The sequence below is a fragment of the Alternaria metachromatica genome (assembly GCF_023757995.1).
Source record: "Alternaria metachromatica strain BMP 0045 chromosome Unknown scaffold_5, whole genome shotgun sequence".
NCBI classification, from domain to species: domain Eukaryota; kingdom Fungi; phylum Ascomycota; class Dothideomycetes; order Pleosporales; family Pleosporaceae; genus Alternaria; species Alternaria metachromatica.
In genome coordinates, this window is record NW_026055496.1 from 109,337 (window position 1) to 128,325 (window position 18,989).

Here is an 18,989-nt window from a genome sequence, read left to right on the forward strand (position 1 = left end):
CCCTACCTGACCCTATGCCCTACCACCGACCTGTCGTGGTCTCTTTGTCGTCAATATGAGCGGCAGGCTCGTCGCGGGCCGCCTTTCCACCATCGCACGCCGCTCACCGCTGCTCACTCCGCGCTTCTACACGACGCACTCGCTGCCCGCCGGTGGCCTCCTCCGCAACCAGGCCGGCCTACGCCTGGTGAAGCGACGACCATGGCCGCTGGGTAGCTACTCGCTGCACAACATCCCCGCTACACGCTCCATCTCCTTTGCGCGCGTCATACCGAAGCTGGTCGGCAAGTTTGCGACTGTAGGCGCCGCTGCAGGAGGGGCTGTCGTTGCAGGCGTCTCATATATCCAGTACCAAGCTGGCCGTATGTATATGCATTCTACTATATCAACCCAAGCTAACACCAAATAGAGGCGGGAACATTCGCACTCGACCTCTTCCACCGAACCAAAGACGGCGCGACCGAATTTGCGGGCGGCGCACTCAGCACGGCAAATGGCTTCTTCGACCAGCTAGAAAAGGGCTTCAAGTCGACCAAGGACGAATTCGAGGGCGTGCAATACCCGGAATGGCTACAGCGCCTACTCGCCAAGGACGAATCTGGTGGTGGTGGCAGTAATGGTGGCGGCAGGGGCCCCGAAGAACCCAAGCAGAGCGGTGCTGGATCTGCTGCTGCCGGTGCATCAACAGCGGCAGCCTTCGGATATGCCCAGGAAGACGACGAGGACAGGCCACAGGCGGAGAAGATCGCACGAGACGAGCAGATGATGATGCTCACCAAGAAGATGATCGAGATACGTGGGCTTCTGCAGACTGTTGGACAGTCCGACTCGCTCACGTTGCCCTCTATTGTTGTCATCGGCTCGCAATCGTCCGGAAAGAGTTCGGTCTTGGAAGCCATCGTAGGCCATGAGTTCCTGCCGAAAGGACACAACATGGTTACGCGACGACCCATTGAGCTCACACTCGTCAACACACCAGATGCGCACGCAGAGTACTGCGAATTCCCTGCTCTCGGCTTGGGAAAGGTCACAGATTTCAGCCAGGTGCAGAAGACGTTGACAGACCTGAACCTGGCTGTGCCAGCGAGCGATTGCGTCTCCGATGACCCTATCCAACTGCGCATCTACTCGCCAAACGTCCCCGATCTCTCCCTGATAGACCTGCCCGGCTACATCCAGGTCGTTGGCCGAGACCAGCCCCCGCAGCTGAAGGAAAAGATCTCGCAGCTTTGCGAGAAATACATCAAGGCACCTAATGTCATCCTCGCCATCTCCGCCGCCGACGTGGATCTGGCCAACAGCACCGCGCTGCGGGCGTCCCGACGCATGGACCCTCGAGGCGAGAGGACTATTGGTGTCATTACAAAGATGGACCTTGTGGATGCCGAACGCGGTGCCAGCCTTCTCAGCGACCAGAAGTATGCTCTGCGCTTGGGATACGTCGGTGTAGTGTGCCGGGTACCACCCGGTGCTGGTGGTTCGAAGCTCTTCAGCCGCGGCAACGGCAACATCACCAATGCGATTACAAAGAACGAAAAAGCGTACTTCTCGTCGCATCCCGAGTTCTCAGAAGGATCGGAGCTCGCCGTCGGTACCCAGAACCTCAAGAAGAAGCTTATGCATGTGCTGGAGCAGACAATGGCCGGCAGCCTTAAGACGACAAGCGAGGCTATCCAAAGGGAGCTCGAAGATGCCCGATACGAATACAAGGTCCAATACAACGAGCGACCTATCAGCGCAGAATCATACCTTGCGGAATCATTAGATGGTTTCAAGCACTCCTTCCGTGGCTTTACCGAGCAGTTCGGTCGCCAACAAGTTCGTGACTTACTCAAGCACGAGCTCGACCAGCAAGTACTCAACCTACTTGCACAGCGCTACTGGAACAGGCCTTTCGACGACCTCAGCGTTCCCTTCCCTGAGACCGACCCTCTCACGAACCTTGCCAAAGCTGATATCGATGGCGAAGATCAAATATGGCAGATCAAGCTCGACAGCTCCAGTGCTGCACTTACGAAACTGGGTGTCGGGCGTCTAGCCACCAACGTTGTCGCAAGTGCGCTCCAAGCACACATCGACCGCCTCATCACGAACTCTCGTTTCGCCGCCCACCCCTTCGCCCGACAAGCCATTACCGACGCTTCCACCTCCATCCTCAAAGACCTTTCCTACGACATCTCCGACGAGTTGGAGATCTGCATCAAGCCCTACAAATACCGCATTGAAGTCGAGGACAACGAATGGGCAAAGGGTCGGGAAAATGTCACAGCTGTGCTCAAGGACGAGCTTAAGGTCGTTGAGGCTGCCGTAAAGCAGCTTGAAGAACAAGTTGGTGGCCGCAAGCGAGTCAGGGACGTGATGTCGTTCATTGACCGCGTACGAAGCGGACAAGTTGTTCTTGAAGGTGACGGAGTCGGTGGTGCTGGCGGGTTCAGCTCTGCCCTCCTTGCTAAGGGTAAGTCTACGTCTTTTATCACCTGAAATCAGCACTGACAACATTACAGGCCGAGAAGCAGTCTTCCTCCGCGACCGTATTGACGTGCTCAAACTGCGCCTCCTCGCCATCAAGAGCAAGCAATGCGCCAGCAAGAAGAACAAATACCACTGCCCAGAAGTCTTCCTCGACGCCGTCGCAGACAAGCTTACAACAACTGCCGATCTGTTCCTTGACGCTGAGCTGCTAAGCAAATTCTACTACATTGTAAGCCATTGCCCCTCTCATTACCCACACAACTTCCGCTAACACCCTCTAGTTCCCTCGTGAACTCGACGCCCGCCTAGGCCGCGGCCTCTCCCAAGAAGAAATCGACCGCTTCGCCAAGGAAGACCCCAAGATCAAACGCCACCTCGATGTCGTGCGTCGCAAGGACCTCCTCGAACACGTACTCAAGGAGATGGAGGGCCTGCGCCAACTCGAGCAAAGAGAGAAGCGCATGATGGGACGACGAGACGATAGGGATGAGCGAAGGAAGAAGGGCTGGAGTATGTTCTAGATGTAGGAATGACTGGATGACGACGGCCTTCGTGTTGGGTATAGACTGTATGGCGCTGTTGGCGTTTCGTGAAGCGGAAAAGAAGCTTCTTTGTTGATGTTGATGATGACTTCGCTGCTCCCTTATTTGTCTTATTGGATTGAGATTATGTATATATGACTTTCTGATCACACTGTTCCCGCTCATCCAGGTCGATACGCTGATGGCTGACGGTCGCTATGAAAGACGTGCTGCATGAAGATGATATCTTGGAAGTATGAGAAATGTATATTGCAATCTCATCTATCGGGTATCTTCAACTAATGCCACCGAGAACTATAATGCTAGGTTCCCCACAAGAACAAACTCCTTCAGAACGCCATACATGCCACGTAAAATCGTATCTTCATCTTCCCTCCCCTCATGATAAGGATCGATGAGCTTGATCAACCAATCAACCCCCAGTGTCTCTTAACTCCCCAATCCAGCCTCGTCATACCCTGCAGATCATCTCCGTTCAGGTAACCCACGCCCTCTTCAACGAGCATCTTCCACACCCTATTCCTCAGCCCGATAGGAAACTTAGGCGCACTCCAGTACCGCGACTTCAACCCCCTCTCCTTTGCGCTTTGGATCTGAGCGCGGATCTTAAGGCGCTGGGCTTCCGTGATGCGACCGAACCAAAGTGTGCCGATTGAGTGGCCAAAGTTGACGGATGCGTAGTACGAGTTTGTGCTGTCGAAGTGGGAGGAGGGTGTTGTACCGACTGTGCCTTGACCGCCGCGGGTGGTGACTGAACCTTCGTCGAGCTTGTCCAAGGGAGCGTCGAAGAAGATGTCGCGGTAGGTTGAGTTTGCGGTGATGAGGTCGAAAGGGGCGTTGCCAGTTGCGACGACGGTGATCGCGCCTTCGACGGTGGTGTTGCCGTTGAAGTAGGTTAAGTAGCCCTTTTCGCGGAGTGCGTTGAGTTGTTGCGATACGACGGGGAAGATGTCGTGACCGTTGTTCTTGAAGTCGACTAGTAGGACCAGAGTCTGCGCAGGCTCGGTGTCGAAGATGCCGTTCTTGACATTGGATGAAGTGGAAAAGTCCCCGAGCTCGTTCTTGTGGTCTAGCATCTTGACCAATGGGTCGACGTACATGGACGTAAAGGTGCCATCTTGCGTCAGGGCGTTGGTGCTGTGACCAACGTACAGCTCCTCATCGAAGAGCCAAACATCTGCTTCGACGCCTGTGCAACCCCAGCGCAGGGCGTCGTACAGTGGTACTCGGCGCCAGTAATCGTTGTGCGAGTGGCAAGGGACCGGAGTTACGTCGCGTGTTATGTCCAACAGTTGCGTCTTGTCTAACACACTCGAGTCTAATGACGAGACTACATAATCATCCAGAAAGGTAGGCACGTAGCCCAGGAAAACGTTGACGAGGTGAAGGACACCACTAATAAAGTCAGCATACCTGTTCTTCTTTCTACAGATCATCACAGGATGACAGCTGCATGTAGGGCAGGGGACTGTCGAATGAGAGGGTTGCCGCCGGAACGCGCGGAAGCTAAGGTCTGACAGGCACTTACAAGAAGATGAATACCAGCAGCGGTATTATAACACAGGCTTTAGCTGCATATTTCCTCTTCACTCGATACTTCTTCGACTGCGTCTTTTCATCCGGTAGCCTCACACGTCCACAGTCCTCGTCGACCCGCAACTTTGCATTCCGCCTTCGAATGCTCATTCTTAGCCGGCGCCAGAACCCAGGTCGCGATCCTATCTCCTCCTCGTCCGAAGCAAAGATGGAACCGTTGCCATCTTCTAGTTCGCGCAAGGAAACATGAGGTGCTTTTGCATCGAAAGAAGATTCCGAGTCGGAAGAGATGCGTAGAAGAGGTTGGGTGGAGGAGGTTTCGGTAGCCATCTTCAGGCACGAGCCAATCGCAGGCAAGGATCTGGCACGACTAACTTGCTGGACCCTGAGAGGCGGGGCAAGCGACATCGATATGTGCAGCGCACCTGTTCAAAGATGGAGGATGCGATGAAAGAATTGAGATGTTAAAGGTCGTCTTTGCTCGCCCGGGCGAGTTTGCACCTCAGAACCAAGGCGTTCGCTGGCTAAACACACCTTCCTCTTCGACAGTCGCTCCAAAACGCCACGAGCTTTGTACCGGTGATCCAGACTGGCTATTGTCCCGTCCTTGGGTTCGGAGGAGGCTAGACTGGCGCGATGCACCTCCGCAGTTCAGTGCAGGATCCAGAAAGTCGCGCAAAACGCAGGGTCCAGTTCCTTGGTTGAGCCTCTTAAGATTCTCGCTGTCGATGGGTTGAAGTCGAAAGGCTTTGGAGTCGTCAAGAGCAATCTGGGCCGGAGGCTACTTATTGCGAGACAGAGTGCGATCGGCCAGCCCACCTGTGAAACGAATGCAACCCACGAAGATAAAGTGCGGGCTATCAGCATGCAAGCCCTCGAGACAGCCGCAGCGCCCAGCAGCGTTCGAGAACTGGTGCACGGCCTGGAGAGCGAGTTCGGGCACGCAACACGGCTGGCGATGGTGATTGGTTGCGAGTGAGAGGATGACCGACACGCAACGGCAGATGCTAACGACTCGGTCTGGTGAAAGTCGGAGCAGATGATCAGAAAGATTGTGCTTTGAAAGGGCACGTTGCTGAGCTTGCGCACTCAGTGGTTTATTTGAATGCGGCGGTGGACTGGTAGCGATAGACGACGCATCCACGTTGCACCTGCCCGGACGCGTAGTGGTGATGGCTTCGGTCCGAAACTGTCACAATGGGGCATCATTTTTGCCTTGATTGCGAAACAATGCATTTAGTCTCGATAGCGTCGTGTTCCCAGGATTGACGGGTTGCATGCTGCGTGTCTCTCGCTGAGCTAATTGAACACGGCGACACGACTGCCGTGATTGGTCCCAGCGTACGTTGTAGGTTTTCGGTCGTTCTGTTCTGGGCCTGCGCCACACTTGAAAGCTTGCAGATGAGGCGGTAAGCCGGAAGTTCTAAGCATCGCAAGCACCGCCTCGGCAGGCCGTGTATGTTTTCTCCATGTCTTGTAGCACCTCCGCAAGTGAATGTGGCGGGGTGAAGCCGAGCGACACGTGCGGGTAGTGCCAAGATATCCGATCCCCACTTGCCCGATAATCCCTGTCGCGACTCCGTAACTTTTTGCGACAGCCATCGACTGATTACCGTCGGGACTCGGTATCGAATAGACAGCCAGCCAATACCCAATATGCCTCACAAACACAGACGCGTCGAGGAGGATGATACCCAGTACGTCATTTCGTATTTTCGCAAGCCTAATCACTTAGAGACCGTGATCTGACCCGTCGCCAACAGGTTCAACCTTCCGCCCAACGTCCACGCCGCTCCCCTCGCCGTCGGCAAGGCGCGCACCTTCAGCACAGCTACCAAAGGCAAAAAGCGCAAAGTAAACCAAGTCGAAGGTTATGGCGCAGACGACACCCCCAAGGCCTTCCAGCGGCTCATGGCTTTCTCCCAGGGCGGACCAAAGAAGCGCTCAGGGCTCGACGACGGCATGCTGAAAACCAAGAAGCAGAAGAAGCAAGCCGCAGCTGAGGCAGTGGAGAAGGATGATGCAAACAACAAGAGCGAAGAGCAGGTGCAACCAACTACCGCGCTGAAGATACAACCTGGAGAGTCGATGCACGAGTTCCGCGCGCGAGTTGACGCAGCGTTGCCAATGTCGGGTATCACCAAGTCCGGCAAAAAGGTTGCAGGTGTCAGCGATCACAGAGTCACCAAGCACGAACGGCATCTCAAACGTCTACAAAAGGGATGGAGGGAAGAAGAAGCGCGGATACGAGAGAAGGAGATGGAGGCAGCGGAACTGGCCGAAGAGGAACAAGACGAGCTGGATGCCATGTGGGAAGACAAGACAGCCGATCTCGACACTACACGAACGGTCAACGGCAAGAAGAAGAAGGCGAAGAAGAGCAAACGCAGGAAGCTGGCGGGCGAGATAGACAATGGTAGCGAAGACGAGTGGGAAGCTCTCAAGAAGAAGAGAGAGGAACGGAAGGGCTTGCACGACATAGTTCATGCACCGCCAACTTTCGACAAGGTGCCGAGGGAGATCTTCAAGGTCAAGAACGGTGCAGGCGCCAAAGTCGGAAATGTCCCCAAGCTGGCTGGTAGCTTGAGGAAACGGGAGGAGTTGGGCGAGGAGCGTCAGAAGATGATTGACAAGTACCGTGAGATGATGGCTGCGAAGAGAGGGACGCAGGAATGATGTGTTGGTTTTGGTCGATCATGAGATACCCCAGATACATCTAAGTCACGCAATGCTGTTAGTACCACACATGGTTCATTGAAGCATCGCAACTAGTCGCCACCTCAATTAGCAACATGCTGCTTTTCTATGAGATCTAAGGACCACTGGGAAGAATAAGCTTGTGTCATTGTCGCACCGCGCGTCGGCTCGTGGTAAAGGCATTCAGCTGTGGTCTGGGTGTCCAGCTTCTACCCCGGCAATACAGATAAACGTTGTCAATGGCACTTCTGTGAAAGCAAGACTTCGCTGTTACCACATTGAGCAGGTACAGATATCCGTTGAAGACAGCAAAGTCCTGAGAGCAACACATCGCTGTTCCCGCAATAGGAAGGTTTAGAGAGCCTTGGCACTGTCGATCGCTGCTGGAATAAGAGGGCAGGCCTGCCAGATGGCCTTGGCAAAATGGCGCACGCATACTGCCTCTTGGGGTAACTTTGGAAGTCCGTTGAAGACGGCATTTCTTGAGAGCAAAAGGTCGCTTTGCCAAGCTTTGTCACGTGGCGGAGCATCCCGACTGGGTAGGAGGCGAAACAGGCGTGGATTGTAGCACTTTCGCAAAAGCAAAACATCGCGAAGCCAAGACATTGTGGGTTAGTGAAAAGGGGGACGACATGTGAGAGAGGGGTTTCACGCTACATGACCGACAGTAGCCCTGGAGTTAAGGTCAGGACGGATTTGGGGCAAGTTCATGTCATTGAACGAGAGAGTGTTTTAGTTCTATTCGAGATACAAATCAATCAAAGTGCGCCTCTAAACCTTCCCTGTGTAATATCTTATCTCTAACGCCATTGAGTTCTGCTTCCGAGCTTCACCATCCCCACATTCTTGAGAGGCTGACGCCCGACCTTAAGCAAAGCTTGTTCTTGGTGGGGTGCGTGCGATATATCATCATCCACCATGATCATCTACGACGGTAAGTCCAATGTGACGGTTGTGGTTGAGATGCAAGTACATCCATCCGAAGCAGCAGTGCCGACTCTGAAAGCTTCCGTGAACGCCACAGGGTGATATGATGAGGGCGCCGCGATGAAGCGATCCATGGGGTGCATATCTTCAAGTGCGTCAGGCGCGACTTTGAGTTGAAGTATCGAGTGATGGTACGGGCATGGTGGTGCAGAGGGACGGCTCGGTGTTGTGTGTGCTAGGTAGTTTAGTATATGTGCGTGCCCGGCTGCTGGGAGCGAACATACCATTCTTGGGCGAGATTGCAACTGGGCCCGACCTGCTAGACTTGGCCAAGCGCCGTGGAGCCCGACTCATGGTTCGTGATGTGTGTTGTGATGATGTATTGCCTTAGCCAATACTCCGAATGCGTTTTGTTGACAAAGTATGATTGTAGTCAGGAGAACAATGAGTTATATGCGACTGGGGCGTGTGTCATCTGAAGGGCGAAAGTGATTTGGACAGCGTCCGACAGACCAGCTTTTGATATATATGAGAGCCAGCGAGGACGTGGGGTGGCAAAATGACCATCGGTAACACAGATGTGGGTTGAGAGGGAATGGATGCAAGCCTCAGTGAGCCTTGTAGGAAGGATGAACAAGCCACTGTTCAGACAGTGCCCCTTGGCCGCAGTAAAGATTGATAACGAAGGTCTCACAGCGAGCGGGTTGAGGAATGCTGGATATCGGAAGCCAGAGAGCCAGTGAGGGTCGAGTAAACGGGCGAAATGGCGTAAAACCATCAAGTGAGTAGTATGTTGCCGCGACGTCCTGTTGGCTACGTCGATAGACAGCTAGCCCTAAGCGGCTTGGTTGGGTTGAGCGTCTGCTGGGTTTGGGATCGATGGGGCCACGGTCTGTGTGTTAGGGTATGGAAAGGCGAACATACCAGCGTTTTCCATTTCGGGGAATGGGACGTCATGTAGAGACCGTGCTGGCCAACCATGTTTCCAATTTTGGCATCACATCTATCCACGCTAAGGGTATGCACTTGCTACGGTAGTCGAGTAAGGCTCAATCGCTGGGTCGTTCAGTCTCACTCTTCCTGTCTCCAAGATGGCGTGGCCTGGCTGACGAGCTTTCAGCTAGATGCCCTGGTCTGCTTGGGCATTGATGTTGAGGCACGGATGTGATATCAAGGCCCAGTTGTACGGTCAGGTACCAGCAGGTTGGCTCATCCCGCGCGGGTCGTTGTCGCGTGGGCGACGAAGTAAGCCCCGTGTTCCGTCTCACATGTTAACCTCGAGCAATCACAGACCAGTATCCTCGGTCTTGATCTTTGAAGGCGCATACTCTCAGCAGTTCTTGCAGTCGTAATCTTGCGACTGTCAGAGACAGATGAGAGTTCGTGTGAACTAGTCTCGCCTGTGACAAAACTGGCAGCTCCAAATAGTGTGGAGAGAGGGAACAAAAGTCGACATTAGGCTTCGCCTTACCAGGGGCAGGTGCGAGACATTGCAGGTGATATGCAAAGGGATGCGGGCGTTCCTCAAGAGGTTAGGCGGTGGCGTCTTTTGGCCTTCTGGTGGCTGCTCATGTGTGGCACGACAATAGCAACAAAATGACTATTATTGGTAGCCTTGGAGACCCACCACAGGACGCAATGGCTGCGATACGAGGAACGTTCCGCGATGGCGGTAGCGTGTTACTCTCCACGGGGAGTGCCGTTGCTATATCTTGACAGCGCTGAAGCTGACGGGCAACGACCTTGGAAGTGTGGTAGAGCCATTTTCTGTCCGGCTAGAAAGCCATCAACAGAGGCTAACAGCGAGTCTATTGAAACACTGTTGACGTGTGTGACCAATGGCGAAGCACTTAGCATCGATGTTACGGTGTTGGTGCTCACTTCCGTTCTTCGTGCTGGTCAAGACTCGCGTGCGCACATAGAGAACCCCCGGCACGTCTCCACAAACGGTAGCCGTCTGGAGAAGCCCACGGGTAGATACCCCACAATCGGCGCGTGGGGTGACCGCAAGTCGTCGCACCGCTGGCAACTCAATGCGCGTGCACACATTGTAGCTGACGAACGAGATCTTTGTTGTTTGTTTGGCCGCGCAAACGTAAAAGAAAGGGCGGGCGTGATGATAACGATAAAAGATATGACTGAAGCGAAGGAACCGGCGAGTGTACGACGAAGGGGCGGCCAAACCATGTGCAAAGGCTGACCGCAAGGTTTCAGCCCCAAATCCCTTTTCATGGTGTCAGCCTGGAATACTTTAGCCGGTATCTACATCAATCGGGTAGGCGCTAGAGAAGTTAGAGAAGGAACAGATGTCCGATAATAGAAAGATCCCGATGGCAGCTAGCTACGCCGCAAAGATGTTGGGTAGCATTGGCGAGATAGAGGGCCAGCAGCGGCGACGGCGCGGACGTCGAGTGATCTCGCAATCATATCTTGTAAACGAAGGATGAGGAGCCGATGAGCCAGACGTCTGTCGGTGGTCGTGATGTTGGCGCTCGAAGTAGGCAAGACGTAACAACCTGGTGCATCCACACACCCTCTATTTGCAAGCAATTTCAACAAAATGTTGCTCGCTCGCCCGAAATGCGAGCTTTTCGAGAAGGATGGAAACGATGACATCGCAATGTGAGCGGCATGCATGCGGCGGGTGTCAATGGCTGATGACAGATCTGCGGCACGATGCACAGTACATCATCAACCATGCTGTCGCACCCAGAGCCTCAACAGCCGCGTCAAAGCATAGTTGGACGAAAGATTGAAATGCTCCCATGTGCGCATACGAGATGAGATGTAAGAGATTTGTTTGTCCATGTACCCTCAGATCTCCGTCGTTATCGATATCGTCATTAGTGTACCCGAAAGGGGCATGGATCAAGCGCGTCACTGCCATCGCCGCGGCTTTAACAGCAACAGCTCCGCAATCATCAGCTTCCGGGTCCTCCCCACGTCCGCCCAATGTCAGCCAATCCAGGTGCACTGAAACGGAAGCACTCGGGCAAGACGATCAAAGAGCTCTTTACCACACAATCCAAGCCAAATCTCGCCTCCGCAGCGCCGCTCTCACCCACTAGCAAGCGCACACGACGAGACAGCTCTCCGATCCCCACCACCGAGATCGCCACACCCCCGGCGCCGATTACCAAGATGAGCACAGCGGAGATGTATCACTTCCCCAGCAAGAAGGCGGGACTATCGAGCAATGCCGATGTGGTAGACATTACATCAAGCCCCGACAACAGCCCTGCCAAAGCCAGCGGGCAACGGAATGGCATGCGCAAAGCAGCGCCCAACATGCATGCCAACAATGGTCCCAAGCGATTGGTGGTCAAGAACTTCAAGCCCACGAGGAAGGTGGACCCCAGGGTCTTCCTGGACCAAACATGGGCGAAGATCGAGAAGGCCTTGGACACCATCTTTCGGCAAGGGGATGTTGACTTCAGTCTGGAAGAACTATACAGAGGTGTAGAGAATGTATGTCGCCAAAATATGGCGAAAGACATCAAAGAGCGTTTGATAGCCAAATGCAAGGACTATGTGGGTGGGAGTCTGAAGGCGAAGGTTAAGGAGAGTCTGGGAAGGCCAAACATTGACATACTGCGGGCAACTCTGCAGGCGTGGGTAGTGTGGAACAGCCAAATGGTCAGTAATACCCGCATACGTGCGCACGCTGTCATACTGACAAACTGCAGAAATATCTTGACTGGATCTTCTGCTATCTCGACCGCGCCTACCTACTCCCGCGACACGAGTCCCTGCGCGAAATCTCGATCAGCCTCTTCCGCTCCCTCATCTTCGAACACTCCAAATTGAACCCGCGCATTGTCGACGGTGCCTGCGATCTTGTCGCTAATGACCGAATGGAAGGGGACCTGGACAGCGAGATGTTCTCCAAGACGGTCAACATGTTCCACGACATGCAAGTCTACACACGCTCCTTTGAGCCGCGCTTGATGGAGATCAGTCAGGAATACGTTGCGAGGTGGGCAAACACAGAGAGTTCAGAAAAGTCACTACCCGAATACGTCCGCAGTTCGAAAGCACTCATGGATCGCGAGATGAAGAGGGTCGACATGTTCAGCCTCCCAAACACCACAAAACGAGAGCTCCTCACATTATTCGAGGACCACTTGATATCGAAGAGGGAGGAGCGACTGACCAATCAAGACGAGCTTGCGGATCTCCTCGAAACCAACGCCATTGAAGATCTTGAGCTACTATACACGTTACTCGAACGGAGGAAACTTGGCTCAAAGCTACGGCCAGGGTTCACAAAGTGGATCGAGGACGAAGGCACAGCTATTGTGTTCAATGACAAGGAGCAGGATAACATGGTGATACAACTGCTCACATTGAAGCGCCAATTAGACACATTGTGGAAGGCGTCGTTCCACCGAGATGAGGAGTTGGGTCACGGTTTGCGAGAATCTTTTGACAAGTTCATGAACAAGACAAAGAAAACGAGTGCAAGCTGGGGCACGGACAACTCGAAGACTGGCGAGATGATCGCCAAGTACGTGGACATGCTGCTGAGGGGAGGTGCAAAAGCGATACCAGCACAGCTTAGCCGCAAAGCAGACAAGCCCGCTGCTGTAGAAGTTGAAGAAGATAACGAAGAAGGTGTTTTCGATGAAGATACAGAAGTCAATAATCAGCTCGATCAGGTTCTCGATTTGTTCCGCTTCTTGCACGGCAAGGCTGTGTTCGAAGCTTTCTACAAGAAAGATCTGGCCAGACGATTGTTGATGGGCCGAAGTGCGAGTGCAGACGCTGAGAGGAGCATGCTGTCGAGGCTGAAGATTGGTAAGTGCGTACTTATTTGCGACTTGCTGAAATACTAACGTACTGCAGAATGTGGTGCTGGCTTCACCGCCAACCTCGAACAGATGTTCCGTGACATCGAACTTTCACGAGAAGAGATGAGTTCGTACAAGAATATTAGTGAGGAACGCAACGAAAAGCTCAGCCTGGATCTCAACGTCAACGTCCTTTCTGCGTCAGCTTGGCCTACATATCCCACTGTTCCTGTTATTCTCCCTCCGCAGATCCAGTCTGCGATCAACAAATTCGAAGCACACTACAAGGTTAAGCATTCTGGTCGCAAGCTGGAGTTCAAGCACGCGCTTGCCCATTGCCAGATCAAAGCCAGGTTTCCCAAGGGACTCAAGGAGTTGGTGGTGTCTTCCTTCCAGGCTATCGTTCTTTTGCTCTTCAACGGCCGAGCGGATGATGAGCACATTGACTACGAGTACCTCAAACAAGCCACTGGACTACGTGAGTTGCGCGCTAGATCTACTATATTCGCATCACTAACATCTGATAGCGCCGGCCGAGCTTAATCGCACTTTACAGTCCCTAGCCTGCGCAAAAGTCAGGCCATTGACCAAACACCCCAAAGGCCGAGAGATCAACGAAACCGACACCTTCACACTCAACGCGTCATTCACAGACCCCAAGTACCGTATCAAGGTCAACACCGTCCAGCTCAAGGAAACAGCAGCCGAGAACAAGGAGACCCACGAGCGTGTTGCTGCTGACCGCAACTACGAGACGCAAGCTGCCATTGTCAGGATTCTCAAGGCGAGGAAGAGAATCAGCCATGCGGAACTGGTCAGCGAGACCATCTCAGCGACGAGGAACAGAGGAACATTGGAGGTCAGCGGTATCAAGAGAAACATTGATCGCTTGATCGAGAAGGAATTCCTAGAAAGAGAAGATGACGGACTGTATGCTTATATTGCTTAGGCTATGCACATTGCCAGCTGGTTTGGATCTTAGCTCATGCTTTACATAGCCGCAGAAGGCAGCCTTACAGTGTACAACAATGATATTGCTATCGTGTTCTATCTCTTACGAAGATTGTATTATGTTCTACCTATCTTCGCCTTCGGTCAGTGAGTGCATGTTGGGCGAGCTGCTTATCATTAGTACCGAACAACGGTCAAGACCGCATCCGGCACTTTTCGCTCAGTAATCGACACCTCCGCCTAGCCGCCCGCATCGCTGCACTCGCTTCTACTACCATCCGCACTTACCGTCGTGGAGGTCGATCTCCTAGTCTACATGCCTCCTACACCCAATGCCCAGGCCCACCTTCCAAATCCAGCGCTAGTTGCCGCGTTTCCCTGTCGATCCCTAACCGCACTCAGCCTATCGAACACGCACATGTGCACCACCGCCAGATCTCCGGCGATAAGCAGCTTGAAACACATCATCTTAGTTCCGGGAGATAACCGGCGAATCGTTGTCCGTACCTTCCTGATCGGCGGAAGTCGCATGTCCTGGATGCATGGGGTGGTGCTGGGGATGTTGATGCTCCGGTTGTCTTGGTAGCGGGAATTCATGCGTGATGTTGTTGTCGAGCGAATGGGAGGGGATAACGTGAGAGGGTGGTGGATGTATGAAAGGACCGAGGGTCTGCGCTTAGTATGGTGTTGTAGGTGCCACGCTTGGAGTGGTAGTCTGTGATAGGTTCCTCTACCCCAGCTTGAGAGGGCCTCTGCTGCATGGCTTCGCGGAGCAATTGTTCCTTCCGGAAAGGTGCTAAGGTCCTCTGCGTCCGGGTTTAATTGCTTTCGAGTATGATCTTCCACTTTAGGGTTGAGATGGTTCGGAGGCGACCGCTGGACTAAATGCTGGACTACACTGGGGTGATAGGTAGTAAGGCAGTATAAAGCTACTATGTAGCACCCTTTGTTTGAAAGACAGGTCTACCAGCCCCGCCGATCCCTCGTTACACAATTCCCGACAAGACACTCGCTCGTCGTCTCATTCTCTCCCAGCCGCCAACATGAAGTTCCTCACCAACATCCTCCTCTTCATCGCGCCTATTGCCCTCGCTCTCCCCACTTCAGTCTCCGAAGAGGCACCCGTTGAGATTGCTGCTGTCGAGTCTAGACAATCTTGCTACGTCAAGTGCGGCTCAACATGCTACACTTCATCCCAAGTCTCTGCTGCACGCAGTGCGGGTTACAAGCTCTACCAGGCCGGAGACGAAGCTGGTAGCTCGACCTACCCCCATCGGTATAACAACTATGAGGGCTTTGACTTTTTGGTTTCGGGCCCGTATGAAGAGTTCCCGCTGAGGACCTCGGGTGCTTACACTGGTGGTAAGTCCAATATGTGTTGATGAGAAAAAGGGCCAATTAGAGAATGCGTGCTGACTGAGGTGTTTAGGATCTCCGGGTGCTGATCGTGTCATCTTCAACACTGCTGGACAGCGTGCGGGAGAGATTACACACACTGGTGCCAGTGGCAACGCGTTTGTTGCTTGCTCCGGATGGTAAACTTGTTGTAAGGAATTGATCGTGAAGACCATCAGAGGGTCGTTGGCGGCATCTGAGGGTGAGCGGTTTGCACGGTCCCAGAATGCAGTGCATCGGCGAGTTGTAACGAGGGATCGATGTTGCGTCCCAAAGAACTTTTCATCCGCATACCAGTGTCGGACATGTTGGAGGCAATCATTCATGTATATACCTTTTTTGAAACGATTGAATGCATTTTCAAGCTTCTTGCTGCATCGTGATGAGTTCGACTTCGATATGTGGCGTGCTTTCACGTGGTAGCGCGTCCGGAAGGCACGCTATCTCGTGTTTGTACTAGTGAGCCGCTCAATCCGCAATCTTCCTATCGCGAACCTTCTGTCAGAACGCGTAGCACTCTTTCAACGAACTCATCTCATTCATTGTCGCTTTTATTTAGCGCCATGTCACGCGTCACCAGTGGAGAACACCTTGCGCGACAAGAGTTAGAGGAAGTCATTAAGACCTCGACTCACAAGCGCTTACAAACTGTCCTGCTCGAAATATGCAACGAGTCGCCAGAAGCTTTCAAGCTAGCACACGACAAGCTTTTTGTGAAGGAAGAAGCAGCAGGGCGGCCAGCCGTGTCGCTTCTTGATGGGCCGCTCGCAGAGAATTACGCCTTCAAGTTACCAAGAACTCAGAAGCGCGGTCGACGCTTCGACATTTGTGTGCAGTGTTATAAAGAGTTTGATATACTTAAGGAGGAAAGGTGCGAATGGCATCCAGGTAAGAAGATCCCGACCATCAAAGTCCATAAATGTATCACTCACATCTATACAAGGAGACTTGGAGGTGTTTGAAGATGAGGACTTTTGGGCCGATCATGATGAAAACTGCCACGGAGAGATCGATACCGAGGAAATGCGCGAGGAGTATCCTGAAGGTTTCGTCTGGAGTTGTTGCAAGGGGTACGGTGATGCTAAGGGCTGTAGAACAGATCCTCACGAACCACGCTCTGCGAAGAGAAGCAGGACTGAGAGTCCCAGTGGCGAGTCATCATCGGAACGCGATTCTGAATCAGAGTAGAGAGACACTTGTGTGTCTATTCCAGTAATATCTTTAGTAATAACGGTGTTCATCTTCGATGCCTTCACCGACAACCGTCCTAAGCTGTCCGAAACCAGCATTCGACCAGAGCGCACGTCCGGACATAGTATGGCTATGCGACGCGCATGATCACATCGAGCTATAATACACCATATAGCACCCTGTCAGAATTAAGCTATTGGATACGCGCGCTTACTGCGTCAAGGGTCCTGAGGTCCTGACTGTGTTACCGCCCAGCCAACAACATAAGATCAGCTCAGTGTCCATCATCACACTCCACCGGAGCCATCATGAGGTCTATAACGTACTCTTAAGTATCACTTGACACGATGTCATCGCCACAATACTTGACAAACTGCTCGCCAACAGCTTACAGAATGACCGTAGCAGGCAAAAGGGCATGAAAACCAACGCCATCTTACGTCCGATGAGTGAAGACAACGTTATATTTGAGAAGGGAGACTATAGAAGTGAGAAGATGTATAAAGTCTGTGAAGAGACACACTCAGACAGCTCACAACACATCTTCCCGCACTTCCATCTTCACTACATCAGAAATCTTTCAATCCACCAGGACCTTTCAGTCTTAAACTTCAAGATGCATTTCTCCACCGCTGTTACCACCTTGTCCGCTTTCGCTGTCATGAGCTCCAGCGTGAGTGCCTTCCAGGCCGACTTCGACACTTGGGACGTCCGAGGCTGCATGGGTAGTGGTGAACCAGGACGCCTTAACCACTACCCCACGGTTAACAAGGACGTATGCGGTGACCTACCCAATGCTGCGAGCATCAGAGTCAACTACTTAGAGGGCAACTGCCAAGGTAAGTCTACGGCCCTCAGCATTCTTGGACTTGCGATCGTGGCGCTAACGATGGATGTGTAGTGAACCTCTACTCTGGACCGATGTGCAGTGGTGACTTTACTGTGTACAAGAAAGAGCCCAACTACAATCAGTCATGCAAGAATGTTGATGGCAAAGTGAGCTACAAGGTTACTTGCTAGATTGCCGCGTTTGTTGGACAGTGAGGACAAGTGGTGAATGAGGCGCCTCGTAGACGGAGCTGGCAACGGCGTGGATATTTGGACAGTCATTACCATTTCTTCTTCTTTTCTGCTGTATCTCACTCCGCTCTTTGTAGATTCGTCTCTGTACGTCTGGCTGTCTGTTCAACACGAGACGGAAGCGTACCTTGAACAATCGAACCTTTTAACCCAACTGTACTTGACTGGCCATGTGATGATTCGCGGTAGGAAATGTGTGAATTCGAGGAATGCGCTGCGGTGCTATCCCAATTGATGGAGCCTGCCATACACTCACGCAGTCTTCCTCCACGCGTCAGCCAACAGTGCCCCACCAGCAACCATACCACAAGCACCAACACCCCAATCACTCAGCAACCCCTGTCCTAATGACCAGTGAACAGTCATGGGCGCATATGCCAGATTAGACGCCAGATCCTTCCACCACAGCCAGTTTTCCAATTTCCTGGCCTTGATCCGCTCCTCCCTCTGGATCTTATCCTCCTTCTCCCCATCGCCCGAGCTCACCGATATCGACTCAGATGACGAAGCGTAATACTGCTGCACACCCAAACGAACCAGCTCAACACCAACATATGCCGCCCAAAACCTCGAACTCCACAACCACCACGCATTCTCCCGCGCTTTACCCACATCGCCCGTCCATCTCGCCGTCGTCAACGCACCCTTTGAGCTTAGGTACGCGCCGTTCTCCAAAACTTGGAAACCGACACAGGACATGATGGCCGTCCACGTCAGCCCTCTCAGTATCTTCTCTTTCCTAGTCGCATCTTCCGGCAACCTGTCTTGAGATGTATCCCGCGCCCAAGTATACAATCCCAACACACCCCATAACCGCACGAAGATGCGGAAATCGGATATGACAGCCGCAAGCGCTCTCGAACTCCCGACTACTTGTGCGATGACCTTTGTGCTCGTGGGCGCTGGGAGGCTGGCTATGAGCGTTTCGCCAGGGAGCAGGACACCCTCTGCTTTCTCGGCGATTTCGGTGGCGATGGATGCGAGGCGGCGTTCGAGGACGCGGGAGAGGACGGCGTGGATGAGGGTTAGGGTGTACGAGGTTGTGCAGAGGAGGACGTCGGTGCCGCTGGGTGTGGAGAGGAGTTTGGAGAGGCGGACGAGCGTGCGGTCTGCGGTGCCAGCGGTTCTGGCGAGGTATCTTAGGAGAAGGAAGCGCAGTTTTTGTATCGTTGTCAATCGCGACGGTGGTGTGGGTGTAGGTTTCGCATCGGGTTGTGGAGTTGGCTGGTTTGCGCTGGCAGAGGAAGGGATGGTGGTGGAGTCCGGATGCGAGTCCTCCATGTTGAGAAAGTGAGTATTAGGGTAGACGCTCAAGGGAGTCTTGGAGGCGAGCAGAAAGGAGTGTCGGTGCTATCGAGCCTGCATGGTGTTGTTGATTCCGCGCGTAGAGAAAACATGACACCACCCG

At 53.1% G+C, this 18,989-nt stretch overlaps 6 protein-coding genes across 6 annotated transcripts; 4 read left to right on the plus strand and 2 right to left on the minus strand.

Moving 5' to 3' along the window:
* Positions 1-55: 55 nt before the first annotated feature.
* On the plus strand, positions 56-2,993 carry J4E83_002972 (uncharacterized protein; the record flags this gene model as incomplete). Its single annotated transcript, XM_049329912.1, has 4 exons — positions 56-362; positions 410-2,455; positions 2,505-2,701; positions 2,754-2,993. 4 exons carry the CDS (start codon positions 56-58, stop codon positions 2,991-2,993), a joined length of 2,790 nt encoding a protein of 929 aa, XP_049190408.1.
* A 425-nt stretch (positions 2,994-3,418) lies between these two features.
* On the minus strand, positions 3,419-4,450 carry J4E83_002973 (uncharacterized protein; the record flags this gene model as incomplete). The annotated part of the gene is made up of 1 exon (XM_049329913.1): positions 3,419-4,450. The coding sequence occupies one exon, from the start codon at positions 4,448-4,450 to the stop codon at positions 3,419-3,421; it is 1,032 nt and encodes a 343-aa protein (XP_049190409.1).
* Positions 4,451-6,206: 1,756 nt separating this feature from the next.
* On the plus strand, positions 6,207-7,226 carry J4E83_002974 (uncharacterized protein; the record flags this gene model as incomplete). The annotated part of the gene is made up of 2 exons (XM_049329914.1): positions 6,207-6,247; positions 6,314-7,226. The coding sequence occupies 2 exons, from the start codon at positions 6,207-6,209 to the stop codon at positions 7,224-7,226; spliced, it is 954 nt and encodes a 317-aa protein (XP_049190410.1).
* A 3,900-nt stretch (positions 7,227-11,126) lies between these two features.
* Positions 11,127-13,913, plus strand: J4E83_002975 (uncharacterized protein; the record flags this gene model as incomplete). The annotated part of the gene is made up of 4 exons (XM_049329915.1): positions 11,127-11,810; positions 11,861-12,971; positions 13,020-13,442; positions 13,492-13,913. The coding sequence occupies 4 exons, from the start codon at positions 11,127-11,129 to the stop codon at positions 13,911-13,913; spliced, it is 2,640 nt and encodes an 879-aa protein (XP_049190411.1).
* Positions 13,914-14,958: 1,045 nt separating this feature from the next.
* Positions 14,959-15,454, plus strand: J4E83_002976 (uncharacterized protein; the record flags this gene model as incomplete). The annotated part of the gene is made up of 2 exons (XM_049329916.1): positions 14,959-15,277; positions 15,345-15,454. The coding sequence occupies 2 exons, from the start codon at positions 14,959-14,961 to the stop codon at positions 15,452-15,454; spliced, it is 429 nt and encodes a 142-aa protein (XP_049190412.1).
* A 2,379-nt stretch (positions 15,455-17,833) lies between these two features.
* Positions 17,834-18,862, minus strand: J4E83_002977 (uncharacterized protein; the record flags this gene model as incomplete). The annotated part of the gene is made up of 1 exon (XM_049329917.1): positions 17,834-18,862. One exon carries the CDS (start codon positions 18,860-18,862, stop codon positions 17,834-17,836), a length of 1,029 nt encoding a protein of 342 aa, XP_049190413.1.
* Positions 18,863-18,989: the final 127 nt, after the last annotated feature.